General features: G+C 47.6%; 2 protein-coding genes across 4 annotated transcripts; one reads left to right on the top strand and one right to left on the bottom strand.

The window, feature by feature from the left end:
* The first annotated feature begins 822 nt into the window (after nt 1-822).
* On the top strand, nt 823-2064 carry LOC125506014 (chitinase 2-like). Its single transcript, XM_048670899.1, has one exon. The coding sequence runs from the start codon at nt 838-840 to the stop codon at nt 1819-1821; it is 984 nt and encodes a 327-aa protein (XP_048526856.1). The 5' UTR covers nt 823-837; the 3' UTR covers nt 1822-2064.
* Nucleotides 2065-10524: 8460 nt separating this feature from the next.
* LOC125506013 (AP2-like ethylene-responsive transcription factor CRL5) lies at nt 10525-14484 on the bottom strand. 3 transcript variants are annotated; one of them, XM_048670896.1, is made up of 8 exons: nt 13852-14484; nt 13151-13733; nt 12965-13056; nt 12728-12736; nt 12493-12581; nt 12296-12369; nt 12073-12200; nt 10525-11477 (listed from the first exon to the last, which is right to left on the bottom strand). In XM_048670896.1, exons 1-8 carry the CDS (start codon nt 14183-14185, stop codon nt 10888-10890), a joined length of 1899 nt encoding a protein of 632 aa, XP_048526853.1. In that variant the 5' UTR covers nt 14186-14484; the 3' UTR covers nt 10525-10887. The 3 variants fall into 3 exon arrangements, with proteins under 3 accessions (XP_048526853.1, XP_048526854.1, XP_048526855.1); XM_048670897.1 differs by having other exon boundaries at nt 12965-13050; XM_048670898.1 differs by having other exon boundaries at nt 12965-13047; nt 13852-14483.
* Nucleotides 14485-16707: the final 2223 nt, after the last annotated feature.

Raw genomic sequence — 16707 nt, 5'->3', positions numbered from 1 at the left:
TGAAGGCCAACGGGTAGTTCCTTCAGCAGGAGCAGGCGGCGTCCGACGCGCTCTTTGCCGAACTCGAGACAGAGATAGAGGAGGATGAGGCCAGAGCGGAGCAGTCAAAGGCGCCGGAGGCTCGGGAGCTGCAACTGAAGATTGTCGACATCTCCGACGAGGAGTAGCTAGATCTCTACGTAGTATGTAGGTTTTTAAGTTTGCATGCTTTTGTATGGATTTGACAATCTAGTATGAGATGTTCGGATGTAGTTGTGTTAATTTGAGGAGTGACCGATCACTGCCCGCGGATGCGTGTGAGGGTTAGATTTTTCCTATGCGGCCGTAGATACTCTTGTACTTGGATACTTGGGGATCGCGATAATCCACGGGACTAGAAAAGTAAAGGGGTGGAATCACATGAATTCTTAGTTCTGTGTCTACTTCCAAGCATCTGTCGATCTGATGCCGCAGATTATGTAGGCTAGCATCTTTGACATGTTAGTACCTACAATGAAATTCCTTTAAAATTCGTCCATGTCAAACAGGGCTTCGTTGTTTATAGCTTTCAGCAACCGGATCGCAGCCCCTAATAAGTTGTAAACAGATCGCCAGTTCACTCACATGGCCGGCTGCTAATCCTCGTACTCTGACTTCAAATTATAAGATTTAAAGATGCGGTCTAGGACAAGTTATTGAATCAAAAGAAGTACAGGCGCCCCATGTTGCAGTGGCCAGTAGGTACGAGCCGACGACTTTCCTCCATCGACAAACCCCATCATAATCGTAATCTAGTGTATAAAAGGGCGACATTTAGCGCCATGCATGTCCAGCAGCAAAGGCGAAACCCATCAGACCATGTCGACACGGAGAGCTCCTCCGAGTCTGGCCACGGCGGCGACGGCTATCCTGGCCGTCCTGGCCGCGGCGCTCGCCACCACGGGAGCTCGCGCACAAATGTGCGGCGCGCAGGCCAACGGCGCCAAGTGCGCGAACTGCCTCTGCTGCAGCCGCTTCGGGTTCTGCGGCAGCACGGCGGACTACTGCGGCGCCGGCTGCCAGAGCCAGTGCAGCGGCTGCGGCTCCACTCCTTCCGTCGGCCAGGGCGTGGCATCCATCGTGTCCAGGGAGCTCTTCGAGCGGATGCTCCTCCACCGCAACGACGCGGCGTGCCTGGCGCGCGGGTTCTACACGTACGACGCGTTCCTCGCGGCTGCCGCGGCGTTCCCTGCCTTCGCCGGCACGACGCTGAGCACCAACACGCGGAAGCGAGAGGTGGCCGCGTTCCTGGGCCAGACATCCCACGAGACCACCGGCGGGTGGCCGACGGCGCCCGACGGCCCTTACTCGTGGGGCTACTGCCTCAAGCGGGAGAGGGACCCGCCGTCCGACTACTGCGAGCCCAGGGAGGAGTGGCCGTGCGCGCCCGACAAGCAGTACTATGGCCGCGGCCCCATCCAGCTCTCCTACAACTACAACTACGGGCCGGCGGGCCGCGCGATCGGCGTGGACCTGCTGAACCAGCCGGAGCTGGTGGAGACAGACCCGGTGGTCTCATTCAAGACGGCCCTATGGTTCTGGATGACCCCGCGGGGTAACAAGCCGTCGTCCCACGCCGTGATCACGGGGCAGTGGAGGCCGACGCTCGCAGACTTGGCCGCCGGCCGGTTTCCCGGATACGGCATGATCACCAACATCATCAACGGCGGGCTCGAGTGCGGGATCGGGCGGGACCCACGGGTGGCCGACCGGATAGGGTTCTATAAGCGCTACTGCAACATTCTCCGCGTCGGCTACGGGAGCAACCTGGACTGCTACAGGCAGAAGCCATTCACCAGCTGAGAAATCAGATTCTCGGTTGGGCTCGTGGGGTCACAAGTGGGCACTCGTGCCCTGGCCCTGACGGTTCCATAAGGGCCCAGATGGCTTCCTTTTGGCAATTTCTCTCATTGTTTTGGAGACCCAAATGTTTTTCATTTGGGTTGCGCTAACTGCCACACGTATGGCAAGAAGGGAGACGCACCACATGTCTCTAATGTAAACAGATTACCACGTCATCGCATGCATGCATGTAGGAATTTTTTTAGATTTTCAGTTTTTAAAATATTTTATCTCTTAAACGAAAAATCCGATTGAAAATCTGTTTTCATCATTAAATCCCTCGCGATGAGATCTTCGAAACTAGATCCCATGTCGATATGTTTTGATGAAATTTTTTTTGGATTAAAAGTTGCCATGTCTATTGCATATGAATTGCCATGATGTTTACACTGAAGTTGCCATGATATGTTTCAGCTATTTTCTTCTACATTTAAAAGTAAATTTTGACATTTATAAAACGGGGAATTAAGAAACTAGACTTGACATGAACCATAAACTAAAATTGCCATGATACATGCACATAAAATTGCCATGATTCATACAAAAAATAATTTTCATAGTCAAAGTACTGGAGTTGCCATCATCAAAATACTAAAATTGCCATAATCTACAAACTAAAATTGCCACATGGCAACTTTAGTTTAAGCCCTATGGCAACTGCAGTGTAAACATCGTGGCAACTTCTGGCAAAAAAAATTCGTCGAAACATATCAACATGGGGTCTAGTTTTGAAGATCTCGTCGAGACGGATTTAATGGTGAAAACGGATTTTTAGTTCGCTTTTTTATTTAGGAGATACAACATTTTTAATCCGAAAACCAAAAAAAATTATGCTGATGTCATCTATTCATACGTGGCAAAATGAGTGGTGATGGAGGCGTGTGGGCGATGTGCAAACGCTCACACGTGTGGGCGTTAACATTTCCGTTTCATTTTTCATGAAGGCGGAAAAAATATCCTAGGTTCACATTTCCAGGACTTATCATGTTGGACTCAACCATCTCCAACCGTATAAATCATCATTATCTTCCTCACCAACAAAAGGCATTGTGGGGAGCATCTTCATCTGCGGCGTCTTCACAAACAACACTGTCTACATCTTTAATGTCAGCCCCATGTGTTGGTTTTTTTAGGGTAACCTCGTGTGTTAGTTTATGTATGTTAGTTGATGCTTTATGTTTTATTGGTACGAGATCCAAACTTTCAGAATGCTATTCATATTCATATGCTTCCAGACATGCTTACGCTGTGACTTGCAAGTAGTTCATTACATTCTTAAGAACATATGAAACATATGCTATAAATCCTAGACTCAATCGGGGAATGATTCCTTGAAACTTATGCCTGCCTACGATGTCGCTCTATTCGAGGATTGTATATCATTAAAAAAATATTTGTGGATTTAAAAGAATCTGAACTGAAAATTGTTTAAAATTCTATGCTCCCTAGGAATGTTGGTTCTTGGTGCATTGGGGCTCTGGGGATCAGCCGTGGGCCTACCTTCACGCTGGTTTTTGCATGTTTAGGTTGTTTGGGCTATTCGTCATTGTGTCTGTAGCTCCTAATTGGCGTGTTTTGCGCCAGTTAACGAGCTGGCACTTGCAGCGTCGCTGGTATATAGGCCAGCCAACGAGCACGCTTGCTCGCTCAAAAAAGTAAACACCTAACGGTCGCTACTGCCGAACGACCGCTCGTTTGCTAGATTTTTTTCAAGAAAATCCAAAAAATGAAAAAAAACAAAAAATGAACTAAAAAGATCATGCATTTGAATTTTTAAAAAAGTTCATGATTTTGAAAAAAGAGATTTCACAAAAATAGAAAGAAATTTCATCAACTTCGAAAACAACCAATGATTTTAAAAAGGTTCATTGATCTTGTAAAAAATTCACCAATTTTTAAAAATAGTTCATTGATTTCAAAAGAAGTAAACTAATTTTGAGAAAAGTGCATCTATTTGAAAAAAAATCAAAATTTAAAAAATAGGTCATCGATTTTGAAAAAAGTTATCAATTTTGGAAAAAAATATAAGCTTTAATAAAAGTTCATCGATTTTGAAAAGTGTTCTTCAATTTTTTTAAGGTTTCATCAAATTTGAAAAAATCATGCATTTTGAAAAATAAAATATAAAAAAAGGAATAGGAAAATAATACAGAATAAAGTAAAAGGAGAAAATACAAAGAGAAAAAAACAAGGTCAGTCCAGGAAGAAAACAAAGAAATTTAAAAAATGGTTAGGAAAAAGCTCTCTCCCATTGCACCCTAGATGGGCGGGCCCATGTAAGAGCGCCTTTAGCGCCAGTTAATGAAATGCACGTTAATGGGCACTGAAGGAGTCCAATAGGAAATGCTTGCTCTCTGTATTACTTCTCGTCGATTGTCTCAAAAAAAAAAACTTCTCGTCGTGTGCGTTGTTTGCTTGCAGTTAATTGGTTTTGCGGGCTACAAACAAGCTCGCCTAACCTGCACTGGTTGCCACCGAGACTAAATTGTGTAACAACACTAGAGCCACACACTGACCAATTCCACCTTCCTCTCAAAACAAATATCGACTCAAATAGCAAGCCAAGTTGTTACCAACAAAAGAAAACACCGCCACACGGGAAAAAAAATTAGCCCGGCGCGACACGTATAAAACCAAATTGAAGCAACCCACCATGATAATCGAGAGTCTGGGAACTCATGTCCTGCGTGTAAGTTTCTACATCGCGTCCCATGCAGCGCTATGTGTGTACTACGCTAGTGACTTTTTTCTTGATCGGTTTTAAGCGGACTTATTCCTTTTGGACCTTTTTTTATTAAAACTTCATTTCATAATATTCAAACAATTTAGTTTTTGGTGAATTTAAGAAAAAAATATTCTTTTAAAAATGTTTACGAATTTAGACAATAATAATAAATATAAAGTTGTTCATGATTATGAATAAATATTCATCATTTTTTAAAATAAACGACTTTTAATTTTTTATGAATTTTCAAGAAGGTCACAAAGTTTAAAAGTCTTCAAGTATTTAAAAACAATTGTGATTTTTTACATGAATATGATAAATTCATGAATTTTCAAAAATGTTCATGAATACTATAAAACTATTAATAAATTTTATGTTTCTGAATTTCAACAAATGTTTATGAATTTCAAGTATGTTCCCAACTTTCAAAAAATATTCATGAATTTTAAAAATATTCATGAGTTAAGAAAAAAAAGAATAAAAGAGAAAAAGTAAAACAAATATAAAAAACAGGAAAATAAAAGTGAACATGAAAAAACTAGTGGTGGAAAAAACCTGAATGGAACCTTCCCAAAACTGAAATGATCGTCCTACATGGTCAGCGTGATAGCGCCTGTAGGAGTGTCAATGTTTGCTCGATTTCCTCTGTAGTATGACTGGAATATCAATTCACATAATAACCTTTGGAATAAAAAATAAAATTATATGTGACTTTGTTCCCTAAATGGAAAATATTACAAGGACCATATTAAAGTAACAGAAATATGCATGTAACAAAATAATATAAATCATATAAAAAATAATGTGGCCCAACAGTAAATTGCTCCACGTAATATGCGTGATTTTCTCCAAAAGAAAGTGAAAACTATAACAAGGTTTATATTTTGACACAAAAGTTAGGCCTATGTATGTACATGTATGTCACATAAATAATTCACACTACTAGTTCAATATGTTCCGACATTCCAAAAAAATGTCTGTTGTCGTTCAACAGACATTTAGGTGAGTCATACAATTGTTTAAGGTGTTTAGGTGAGTCATACAATTGTTTCAATACGTCTTAGAAATCTTCCATATGTTTCAAAAACTTGTGTGTTTCAATATTTTGGAATATGGCCATGTATGTCGTAGAATGTTCTCTGAACTCATGAGTTGTCCAATGTTCCAAACGATGAAAACGATGTATTTGTTCGCATATCTATTTTTCTTGTTTTGATGCATATAAATTCAATATTTGCTTAAAAACAAAGAAGGAAAAGCACAACAAATGGAAATAAAACATAAAAATTAAAGGGAAAAAACCAACAAATAATGCGAAGGAACAAAGTTAAAAAAACACTTTGGGCCTTAGTATAGGAAATGCTAGATTGACCAGATCTTGGAATCTGGATCTACATGACCTCTTCCCACTAATTCTCGACCTCCCTCCTGTTTTTCACCCTGGGCCTCCATATCAGACTATAAACTTCCAACCGTAATAAAATCCCCTAGATGTAGCATCTGAAATATGTCATAGAAAGTGTTCAGGTGAGTCATGAAAATTGTTTTGATACATCTTAGAAATCCTCCATATATTTCAAAAGTTGTGTGCACTTTAGTGTTTTTGAAAATCTTCATGTATGCCATACAATTTTGAATAAACACGTGAGTTGTCCAATGTTTTAATAGATGAAAATGATATATTTGCTAGCATATATATTATCTTTATCTTGATACATAAAAATCAATATTTTAATTTAAAACAAAGAAGGAAACCATAACAAATAGAACTATTTAAAAAATGATGAAAAGGAAAGAATGTAGGACAAGAAAACAAAATGCTACATGGATTCTCCATATGAAAATTGCAAGGCTTACGGGAACGAGGATTAGGGACGGATGTATGCTCTTCCCACTCATAAGTCTTAAACTTATCGATATTTTTTGTCTGATGCATGCTACTTTGCTATCAATTCCAGAACTTTGGGCATACTTTTTATCAACTTTATTTGTCTAACTTATTAATCCAGTGCCCAGTGTCAGTTTTTATTTTTGGTATTTCAGGAAAACACCACAAAAAAAGTCTGAGAAAAAATCCAACAAAAATAGTTCGGGAAGTTTCAAGCCTTAGGTCATCCACTTGAGGCTCGACATAGTCTGGAAGAATAGAAGTATGTAGTAGACATAAGATCTTTTCTCGTGTCATTACCGGGAAGGTGGGTGCTTGAAGGTATCTTTTTTAGATCCTGCAATTTTATCTTTTAGTTGCTTATTCACTTGTTTGGCTTATGGAAGAAACAACAAAAATAGTGCACTTGATTGTATTTACAAACTTAATGTTCAAAGTATGGACTTAGAACATGGCTATGAATTATTCAAATAAAAAAATGTTATTGATGTAAGTTCTTTGAATATTAATCAAGATATATTTTTTGAAGAAAGAAAGGAAAGAAAAGTTATTAGTATGTATTCTATGAATATCAGTTATGCTAATGACATGAAAAGCATAAGCTTGGGGAGGATAAATTTGAAAACCTTTTTGCTCTTGATGACAATTCTTATGATATTTCTATCACTTATGATGAAAATTTGGAAAAATCTAAGCTTGGGCATGTTATGTTTAAAAATCCTTTTGGTATTGACATGGAAAATCCTAAGCTTCGGGATGATAGGTTTGAAAGTCCTTTTGCTAGTGAGCATGCTGAGTCTGAAATATGTTTTCTAGTAAGAATGAGGATTACATGTTTTAAGAAGTTTATGCTATTAAGGATCCTAATGATTATCCTCTTGCTTGTAATAATGAATGTGAAACAATGAATGAATATGATCTTTCGAGACCTCCTAATCCTAGCTTACAGAAGGAAATATATTAAGATGAGAATGCACCTCCTACACCTTGTTATGATGATTGCAATATTATTAGAAGCGGGTTTAGAGATGTCATGTTGGTAGGTAGTAATGGTATTCACTTTAAGTAGTGTTGATCCCACAATTATTGAGGATGTTTCAATTGATTGTGATGAGAACAAAATTGTTACCTATGATGATTACTATGTAATACTTATTCTTTAAAAGAGAATGATAATCATCCTTATGAAACTTTTCATAATTATGAGGAGAAATACCCCCCCCCCATCCACAGACACACATCATGTACACTACCATTTTATGTTCTTAGAAATAATACTAAATTAAAATTAATCATGAATATGAAAAAATATTCAAGAATTTTTAAAAAGGTCATGATTTCTAAACATGTTTACGAATTTTAAAAAATGTTCATGAATTTTAAAAAAAATGAGGATTTGAGAAAAAATCTGACTATGAAAAATCACAATTTTTTAAAAATGTTCATGAATTCTAAAAAATTATTCACAAATTTGATTTTTTATGAATTTGAATAAATGTACGCGATTTAAAGTATGTTCCCAATTTTAAAAACATACCCATAAATTTGAAAAATATTCATGAGTTAGAAAACAAAAAGTAAAGAGAAGATGGTAAATACGTATAAAAACAAACAGGAAAAAATAAAATATAAACAAATGGTGGATAAAAAAACCAAATAGGACATTTCCAACACTGGAAGGACTGTCCTGTATGGCCGTCTAATAGCCCCCACGAGGGTGTCAGTGTTTGCTTGACCGCCTTTATGGTATGGGTGGAATATAATTGGCATAATAAGTTTTGGAATTATAAAAAAATTAATTCCACAACCGAAGAACCACACTGCAAAGCGCACATTTTGTAGAATTTATGTTGGCCTGTCCAGCCAACAACCCACCTAATATGTGCCTTTGTTCCCTAAATTGAGAATATAGTAAGGAGCATACTTAAAATTACACAAATATGTGTGTAATAGACTAATACAAATCATACAAAAGTTTATGTGGGCCAGACATTTAATATATTTCATTTCCTTCTAAAGAATGAGAACTATAATAAGGTCTATAATGTTCATGCATGTCAAATAAATATTTCACACTACTAGTTCAAGTAGGAGATATCCTTGCGTGTCGCAGCAAGAATTTTAAAGATTAATTTTAGATGGATTATGTATGGAGAGAATGATCTAAATCAAAAGCTACCATCTTCTTAATGTAGATATATTTCATACTTGCACTGTGTGTGAAAAAAGAGTATGCACGTGGTTTGCTCCGGCCAGACACAGTGTGAATTGTTCATAAGGATGCCGGAACACGGGAACGAGAAAAAAGAACAAAAAGGGTAACAAAGAAACTGGTATAATGGTTCACGTAGATGCCGATAAATCTCACTTTGGGTTTTGTTGATTATCGTGAAGCAAAAGGAATAACACATGGTAATTACAGGTTCACTTGATAGTTATTCATGTGGGTACAAGGGGCAATATGGATGTCCACGGTCATGTCTATACTTTACCGAACCTGCTGTGTCACATGCTTAAGGGTCATAGATTTGTTGGGTGCTAGATGGATTAGGAGCTTGAGAGAAAATCACCAGAAATGTTTCAGAGATGTTGAAAATGTTTTCAAGGAAGGATCGGAAGTGTTTCAGGGAAACCGAAAATGTTTTTGAGAAAACCGTGAGACCTGAAGTTTTTCAGAGCCTCCTGGAAATATTATCGGCGCCATGGGCCAGCCCATACGCAAGGCCTATCGGATGGTTGGCCGCATGGGCCTTAGGTGGGCGCCCCCTAGCCTTGGCGCCCAAGCTTGCTTGCTGCAGCTAGGATTTGGGGGTGAGGCCCACCCCTTGGTGCGCCGCCCTAGGGAGGATGCAACACATGCTCCATGGGTTGCCCCCCTCTCTCTCATTCTCCACCGAAAATTTTCGTTACGCCGCAAGGCTACGCCACCCCCTTCTAGTACTCTGACACCACTAAGTTTTGGACGGCGCAACGCTATTGGATCGCTAACTTCGTACACGTGGATACCAACAGAGAGATCATGCTTTCGAGGGAAAAATTCTCGCGGTTGGGAGGTTGTAAATCCTAGCTGCGGGAATCTGCACCAACGATCTTCACCAACTCTTCTTCTACCGCAACTCTATGTTGGTAAAGTTCCGATGTAATCCCATGTGCATCTTCACCAACGATCTTCAGTGTTTGTTCCCGTGCCTTTGCCGGCAGGTAGTTCTAAGGCCAACAGACGGTGGTCCATGCCTAGTATGGACCGCGGAGGCGCTGACTAGGGCCGGAAAAAGGGCGGGCCATTGGTTGTGGTTGCTGGCACAATCACCGTAGCAGGGTCGTTGTTCCAGCTCCATCTTCGACGGCAGTCGCTCCACCGCAGGCGAACGTGGTAAGTTCTTGACTTGGTCACCAACGACGAAACTCTACCCACCCACAACGATGACGCCCACCAACAACCCACACAGGAAGGCACACCACCACACAGGAAGGCCTGCCCGGGGCCGGGGCCTGGTAGTATTCATGGCTGCACGTTGTTGCATGCGGAGGAGCGTGCAGTGGGCACCAGAGAGAGCGAGAGGAGCCGACGCGCACGGCACGAGATCGACAAGACTCGCCTGGGGCGCCTGCCGCGGGAGCCGGGTCTTCGCCCAGCAAACAGCCGGGGAGCGCGGAGCGGGCTGCACGCACGCCGGTGTGTCGTGCCCGAGCGGATCCCGGCACGGGCGGGCGGGCGGCGGCGTACATGGTGCCGGACCGACACACGCGGCCAACAGTGTCTGCCCTGCCGTGCGTTACGAGCGGAACGCACGTACGTACGTACGGGTTCCGTATGACCCGGCCGCCTTCCAATCCAACAGTGCAAATCCTGTCGAGGACAGCCAGCGATTCCGGTACGAAACTGAAGCCATGTCCAACATGAGGATCCCGGGGAAGCCAGCACGCACTGGCGACTCCGTGACTACACACAGAGCCCGAGCAAACAGAAACCCATCAGAAAGTTCAGATGCTTACCCTCAAAAAAAATATAAAAAAAATCAGATGTTCAGACGCGCCGCGAAGCCACACGAACACGAAGGTCCAACATTTTGGTTTGATGAAAGTTAGGAGGTCTAGAGACAGGAGCTACAGCTACCCATCCAGCTCCGATCAGCGGCGGCGGCTCTCCGCCGGACCGGAGGCGACGCTGCTGCTGCCGTGCCATGGCTCGATACTACAAAAACCCTTCGTCCCAGACGCAGCTGGGGAAGGAACCACGAGAGCCCAGGCAGATGCATGCATGCGCCGCTAAGCTACCAGCTATGGCTAATAAAACCACCTTACAGTTCCTTGCTAACGCAGCTACTAATGCTAGGTAACCAGTCCTAGTTAAACAACCTTGCTATCTCCTCGTGGATGCAGGGCCAAAAGGACGACGCTGTAGTCGAGCAAGTCAGGCGTCGGCCCACCCGGTGAACACTGGCATGTGCGCCACAGACACGCCGGGCCTGGCCGGCGCCGGCGATGAGACCCAGGTGCCCATGGGCAGCGAGCTCGCTAGCTTCGGCGCCGCGGGCCGGGCGAACAGCATGGCCAGGCCGCCTCCCTGGTCCGGGCTCTGCTCCCGGGAGTTGCTCAGGCTCGTGGCCAGGGACGACGCGCCCGACATGCGGTTGCCCTGCCCCTGAGCACCAGCCGCGTCGCCGTCCAGGGACACCACGCCGCGCAGCAGGGAGAAGGACTCGCTGGACAGAAGGTCCAGGTGGTGGCGGCTGTGCTCTTCCGTGGTCACCGCCGCAGGCTGCCTCCAGTAGTCCGCGGCGCTGCCGGCCTGCACGAGGGCGGCCGCCGCGCTTGCCACCACGGCGGCGCTCTCGTCGGGGCCATCCTTCCTGCGCCGCACCTGGTCGCCGGGCAGGAGCGTGCTGCTCTCCATGATCTTGTCCACGTCGTAGCGGTTGATGTCGAAGTTGGTGACCGCGTTGAGGCCGCGGAACTTGATCGCCGCCACGTCGTACGCCTCCGCCGCGTCCGCCTCCGCGCCTGCACGCACGCAACAAACACGCATCCAACGATCAAACACACACACACGCAGCTTGAAACAGCAGCCGGGCTTTCCCGGGCGGTCAAAGGACAGGAGAGGAGCCGAGCACGAAAGCGACGAGAGCATGCATCATGCACGCACAGAGCCGGCCAGCCTTATGAGAAAGGCGAGCGACGCAAAAACGTAAACCCACTACGGCTGGGGACGGCCCTCGCTCCTCCCTCGCACGCGCAAAAGTGCGGCCAAAAGCATGCAAGAATCGGCAGAGCGATGCTACGTTCATTCTTTCGGGAGGGCCAGGGCGCGCAGGGGCATCATGGAGCTACATCAGAGGTTATGATCATTGTGACAGGACGCCCTGCGTCCTTAAACGGTGACAAGCCTCTGCAGCCTTATTTCGCTGCTGCGGCGACAACGAACTGGTTGCTGCTGTCACATTGGTGAATCGGTGATGATGATGCATGATAGGAGCATGCATGCTGCGGATTTGCATCTTGTGGTGCCCATGGCGAGATTGCAAGATTGCAGTCTCAGAGATACCTGATTAATGGCGGCAACAGGGGGAGCAAGAGCTAGTTTGGGCGGGGCACGTACTGAATGTGCCGAGGTAGAGGTCCTTGTTGCCGGAGACGCGGCCGATGCGCGCCTGCCACCGCCCCTGCTGGTGGTGCCTGGTGACTCCCCGGTACACCGAGGCGCCGCGCGAGAACCCGCTGCTCTTCCTGCACCAATGGCGGTCGCCGGCGTGAGTGTCTATCCACCATGCGATCGAGTGCAAATTTCTCAGGGTCGTTCAGGCAAGCATGTGATGATGTACCTTCTGAGGTGAGCCACATACTCCTGCCTGGTCATGTTCTTCATCACCTCCAGCTCCTCCTGGTAGTCCTCCACCTGCACGCACGCAAACACGCAAACAATGGTCAAAATCACTGGCTACATTGTGATGACAAGCAAGCAAGCAAGCAAGCAATGTAGTACACCGGAGATGGATCGAGAAGGAGGTGATCGCCGTACCGGGAAGTTGATGTGCGTGGACGCGCCCCAGTACTTGAGCGCCGCGAGGTCATACGCCCTCGCCGCCTTCTCCTCCATGTCATACCCACCTGCCCAAATCAACAAGCTCTTTTAGTTCTATTAGGCACCACCACTCCCTCTGATCAAACATGCAGAGGGACTAGTATTTGTATTGACTGATCCCAACAAGATTAAGCAAAGTGATAGGAGCATCACTCCCAGGCAAGCTACTCACCAAGATAAACTGAAGATGTAGACACGATCGATCCCCAGGCAAAAGGTCCAGCAAAGGACATGCAAAGAGCAGTTCATTAGTTTGCACTTGGAAGTGCAATCACATCACTACTTAGTACACTACGACTACTAGTAGTACGTACTGCTACTAACTAAAATGGTACTGGGGGCAAAGTGCTACTACTACTCCGGCAGCTGTTAGGGAGCTCGATTGATTAAGGTTGGAGCTTGGAAGTACCTTGCCGGCCTTTCCTGGTCTGGCCTTCCTTCCGGCAGCTGTTGTCCCAGAGGTGCGCCTCATACCTCCCCGTCCACCTATGCCTGCTTTTGCTAGCAAGCGAGGGTTAGCGCGAGGAGGAAGACGATGGCGACTCACTGACAAATGACATGCAATGGGGTGAGATGGGTTGTGCCGTGCGGCTACCTGGTGACGCCCCGGTACTTGGACGTGCGCTGGCCGAAGGTGTCGATGCACTTGCGGTGCACGACCGGCTGCTTGTTCTGCCCGGCGCCCGCGCCGCGCTTCTTGCTGGCCGCGGTCGCCTGGCCGACGCACTCGCCGCCGGCACCGACGTAGGCGTGGGCGTGTGCAGCCGCCTGCTGCATGGTGACGCAGCTGGACTGGGACCCGGAGCTCATGGACAGCGTCAGCGGGTGTACGTACCCACCGGGGTTGTCGTGGCCGGTCGCCACGATGGCGTCCTCGCCGTTGCCGGCGTCCACGTCGTAGACGTCTCCGGCACGCGTCATCCAGCCGGCCGCTTCCATCGCGGCCGACGTGGCTGCAGCCTGCTCGTCCAGCAACGCCGCGTGGGCGTCGTAGTACATGTGGTGGCCACCGGAGCCAGGCATCATGGCGTACGGCAGCTGGTGCTGGCCGCCTCCTGCGTCGCCATGGCCGTGGCCTTGGCCGCCGTAGTAGTAGCCCGAGTTGTCCAGGCTCAGCGCCATGGCGGGACTCGCGCCCAGGAAGTCCTCGAGCTTCGGCGGCGCCGACACCTCCGCCCCTGCACAGACCGCAAGCCCAACCAAGAAACATAAAGAGACACGCGCAGCTACAAGCCAAGAACCTCAGGAACCCAAACTGTAGCAAAGTAAGAATCGTAGTACTGTGCAGATATTTACCGTGGTGTTTCTGCTCGCTCCTCCGGAGCGCGTCGGCGAGGCAGAGGGAGCCGTCGGACCTGAGAGGCAGTGCGGAGATCCCGGAGTAGTACCCGCCGCTCGCGGCGCCGACATTGTCGCTCCCACCGAAGTAGAAGGACATGGGGGAGGAGGCGACCGCGTCAGGGTGATAGTAGACCCCGCCGTGCTGCGCGTGGTGGTGGCCGGCCACGTCGACGATGCCGGAGCCGGCCGCCGCCTCCATGGCGACGTGAGGCGACAGCGAGAAACCCAGCCAGCCGCCAGCACCGCTCGCGATGCTGGCGCCGCTCATGCTGTGGCCGCCGTTGGTCATCGGGCGGAGCGGATGGGAGCAAGGGCGCACGAGCACGACTGGGGATGAGGCTGTGGTGGTCTCAAGATTCAAGAAGATCTAGCTTAGATGGGAATGAGAGGATCAATCATTGGAGAGTACATGTCGCAATGATGCCGCTGCTCTCCATTGCAAGCTCAGCGGGTTTGAAGGGGGACTTTGGTCTGTGCGCGCGTGTGTGCGGGGTATGCCCGGCTCAGCGCTTCTTGTACCCCGTGGGGAGCGGAGCGGAGCGGGGGGAGGAAGAGGGAGAGTCGGGTATGGTGTGATCGGCGGAGAGGGCCGAATGGTGGGCCTGGCTTTTAAAACGTGTGTGTGCAAAGCGAATGAGTTGCTCTTGATCTCGAGTCTTGACCTCCCCCACACACACATTTTACGAACTACTCCAGAAATAAGGAGGATAAATGGTCGGATAAGGCCAGCTCCAACGCGCGATCCCATCTTATTCATCCACGTTCGTTTAGGGGACCGTCGTCCGTTTTGTGTTCATTTTCGACCCATTCCCGACCCAAGTATGTGACCGAACGGACACGCGCGGACGGCACGTGGCGCCTGTCCATGTCCTCCTCTGGCTGGCCCGTCGAGGAGACAGACTCCTCTTTTTCTAACCCCCGCCTCCCTCTAGCCGTACCCCGCCACTCTCGTCCCTCGCTGTCACCGCCGCCATTGCCTCTGCACAGCTCGGCCGCGCGCTCGCCCCAACCTTTCTTGCACCCCCTCTCGTCCCTCGATGCCCCGAGCTACCCATCCACAGCCACCTGATTTGAGCTCTCGGCGATCGGATTGGAGCGGATCTGGCCGGACTTGAGCTCGCCCGGCTGCGAGAGGCCGCGCCGTGGCATGGACTGCCCGGGCACCGGGCTAGAAGGCCCCTGCAAGGCCGCAAGGCCGCATGCAGGTACTGAGTCCTCCTCTAGTCGCTCGGATCTACACCGTCGGCGATCCGCCGACACATACACGAACGGCGGTCGGCCGGGCTCGGTGCTGGTCCAAAAGCTCGTCGGCACACCGTTACCACTCATTAAGTGCGACGACTGCACAAAGAAGATGTTGCGCCGCGTGTCTACGACACCGGAACATCCCGGATGAGTGTTCATCAAGTGCTTAAACGATGGGGTATGTGCCACTTTAGCTTCAGTTGTGCTCTCGTATTCGACTAGTTGTGCTAACTTACATTTTTATTGTGTAAAATGGATGCAAGTTTTGCTATTGAGAAGAAAAATACATCGATATATTAATAGAGCGAAATTTAGTAGATGTTCGTGCACTTTTAGCTACAATAGAGGCTAGAGATGAGATTAGTGCACTTGTTGCTAGAATAGAAGCTAGATGCGAGGAAGCAACGTCTATTTCTTTAGACTTGAAGAAGAAAGAAGCACGCAAGATCGAGCCTCCGCGGATCAACAATGGATGCATCAAGAAGACACTAATCCAACTTACGAAAACGGTTATGAAAGTTGGATATTTTCTGAAATTTCCTTTTGTGGTTCTTCTATTCTAGTTAAGATTTGGTGATGTGCTTCCATGTATCAAAAATCAATGATGAAAAAAAAAATATATGTGTTTACGAAGAAAAAAATATGCATGCAGACGAGATGCGGCCGAAATGCGGCCGTGCGTTGGGCGCAGGACCAACGCATCCACAAATCCGGATAGACAAGGCCCCATTGCCACCCTTAAATGGACGAAACGGGCATTCGTTTGGGGTCACGCGTTCGAGTTGGCCTAAGGCACAGGCACAACATTCCCCAACTCGGAGCTTGGGACTGGTCTGGAACACTTGCTTTTAGGCCAACTTCACCGCACGACCCCAAACAGACGTCCGCTTTGTTCGGATTTCGTCCGTTTGGGGTGGGATTTGGGGTTGTGTCCGGGCGTGTCCTGGGATGCGGTGGCCGTGCGCCCAGCGTGCGGCCGCATCCATTTGCCCCATTCTATCTGTGTCTATTTAAAAAACCAAAAGAACATTTCAAATGCCAAGCCCTAGTTCAGGCCAGCGGCCTACACGTCCATCGCCGCCATCAGCCAGCGGCCGGCAACACAACCAGCCTCCAAAATGAATAGTTGTCCTCGCCGATAATGCAGCCAGCGGCCGGCAACACAGTCGGCCACCAAAATGAATGTTTTCTCGCCGGCACACAGCCAGCGGCCCAGCGGGTGGGCGGCATCCATGCCAGCCTCCAAAAAGAACGGCCACGGCCGATCGGACAACCTAGTTCAGGCCTTCGGCTTCGAGCATCTCCTTCTGCTTGGCCTCGAACCAGGCCCTCGTCTTGTCGCTCATCTTCGACAAGTCCACGCTCATGATCGCAAGGGCCACCTCCTTCGATTTGGTGGCGGCGTTCGTGGCCTCGATGTCGAGTTGCCTCTGCCTGGCCTTGACGTTGTCGGCCTCGATGTCGAGCTTCCTTTGCCGAGCCGCCTCCTTCATGTCGATCTTCCTCCTCTTGGCCGCCTCCTCCATCTCAAGCTTCTTTGTTTGAAGGTCTAGGTATTACTTCATT

Source organism: Triticum urartu, chromosome 5 (assembly GCF_003073215.2).
Source record: "Triticum urartu cultivar G1812 chromosome 5, Tu2.1, whole genome shotgun sequence".
Classification (NCBI taxonomy): domain Eukaryota; kingdom Viridiplantae; phylum Streptophyta; class Magnoliopsida; order Poales; family Poaceae; genus Triticum; species Triticum urartu.
Note: the sequence above shows the minus strand (reverse complement) of the source record. Positions and strands in the feature narration are given on the sequence as shown.

Excerpts from the sequence above, each read along its gene's own strand:
- LOC125506014 (XM_048670899.1), top strand. The coding sequence starts at position 838 with ATGTCGACACGGAGAGCTCCTCCGAGTCTGGCCACGGCGGCGACGGCT.
- LOC125506013 (XM_048670896.1), bottom strand. The coding sequence starts at position 14,185 with ATGACCAACGGCGGCCACAGCATGAGCGGCGCCAGCATCGCGAGCGGT. Across the intron at positions 13,734-13,851 it reads GAGCGAGCAGAAACACCACG|GGGCGGAGGTGTCGGCGCCG; the intron begins GTAAATATCTGC and ends CGGTCTGTGCAG. Across the intron at positions 12,370-12,492 it reads CCACGCACATCAACTTCCCG|GTGGAGGACTACCAGGAGGA; the intron begins GTACGGCGATCA and ends GCGTGCGTGCAG.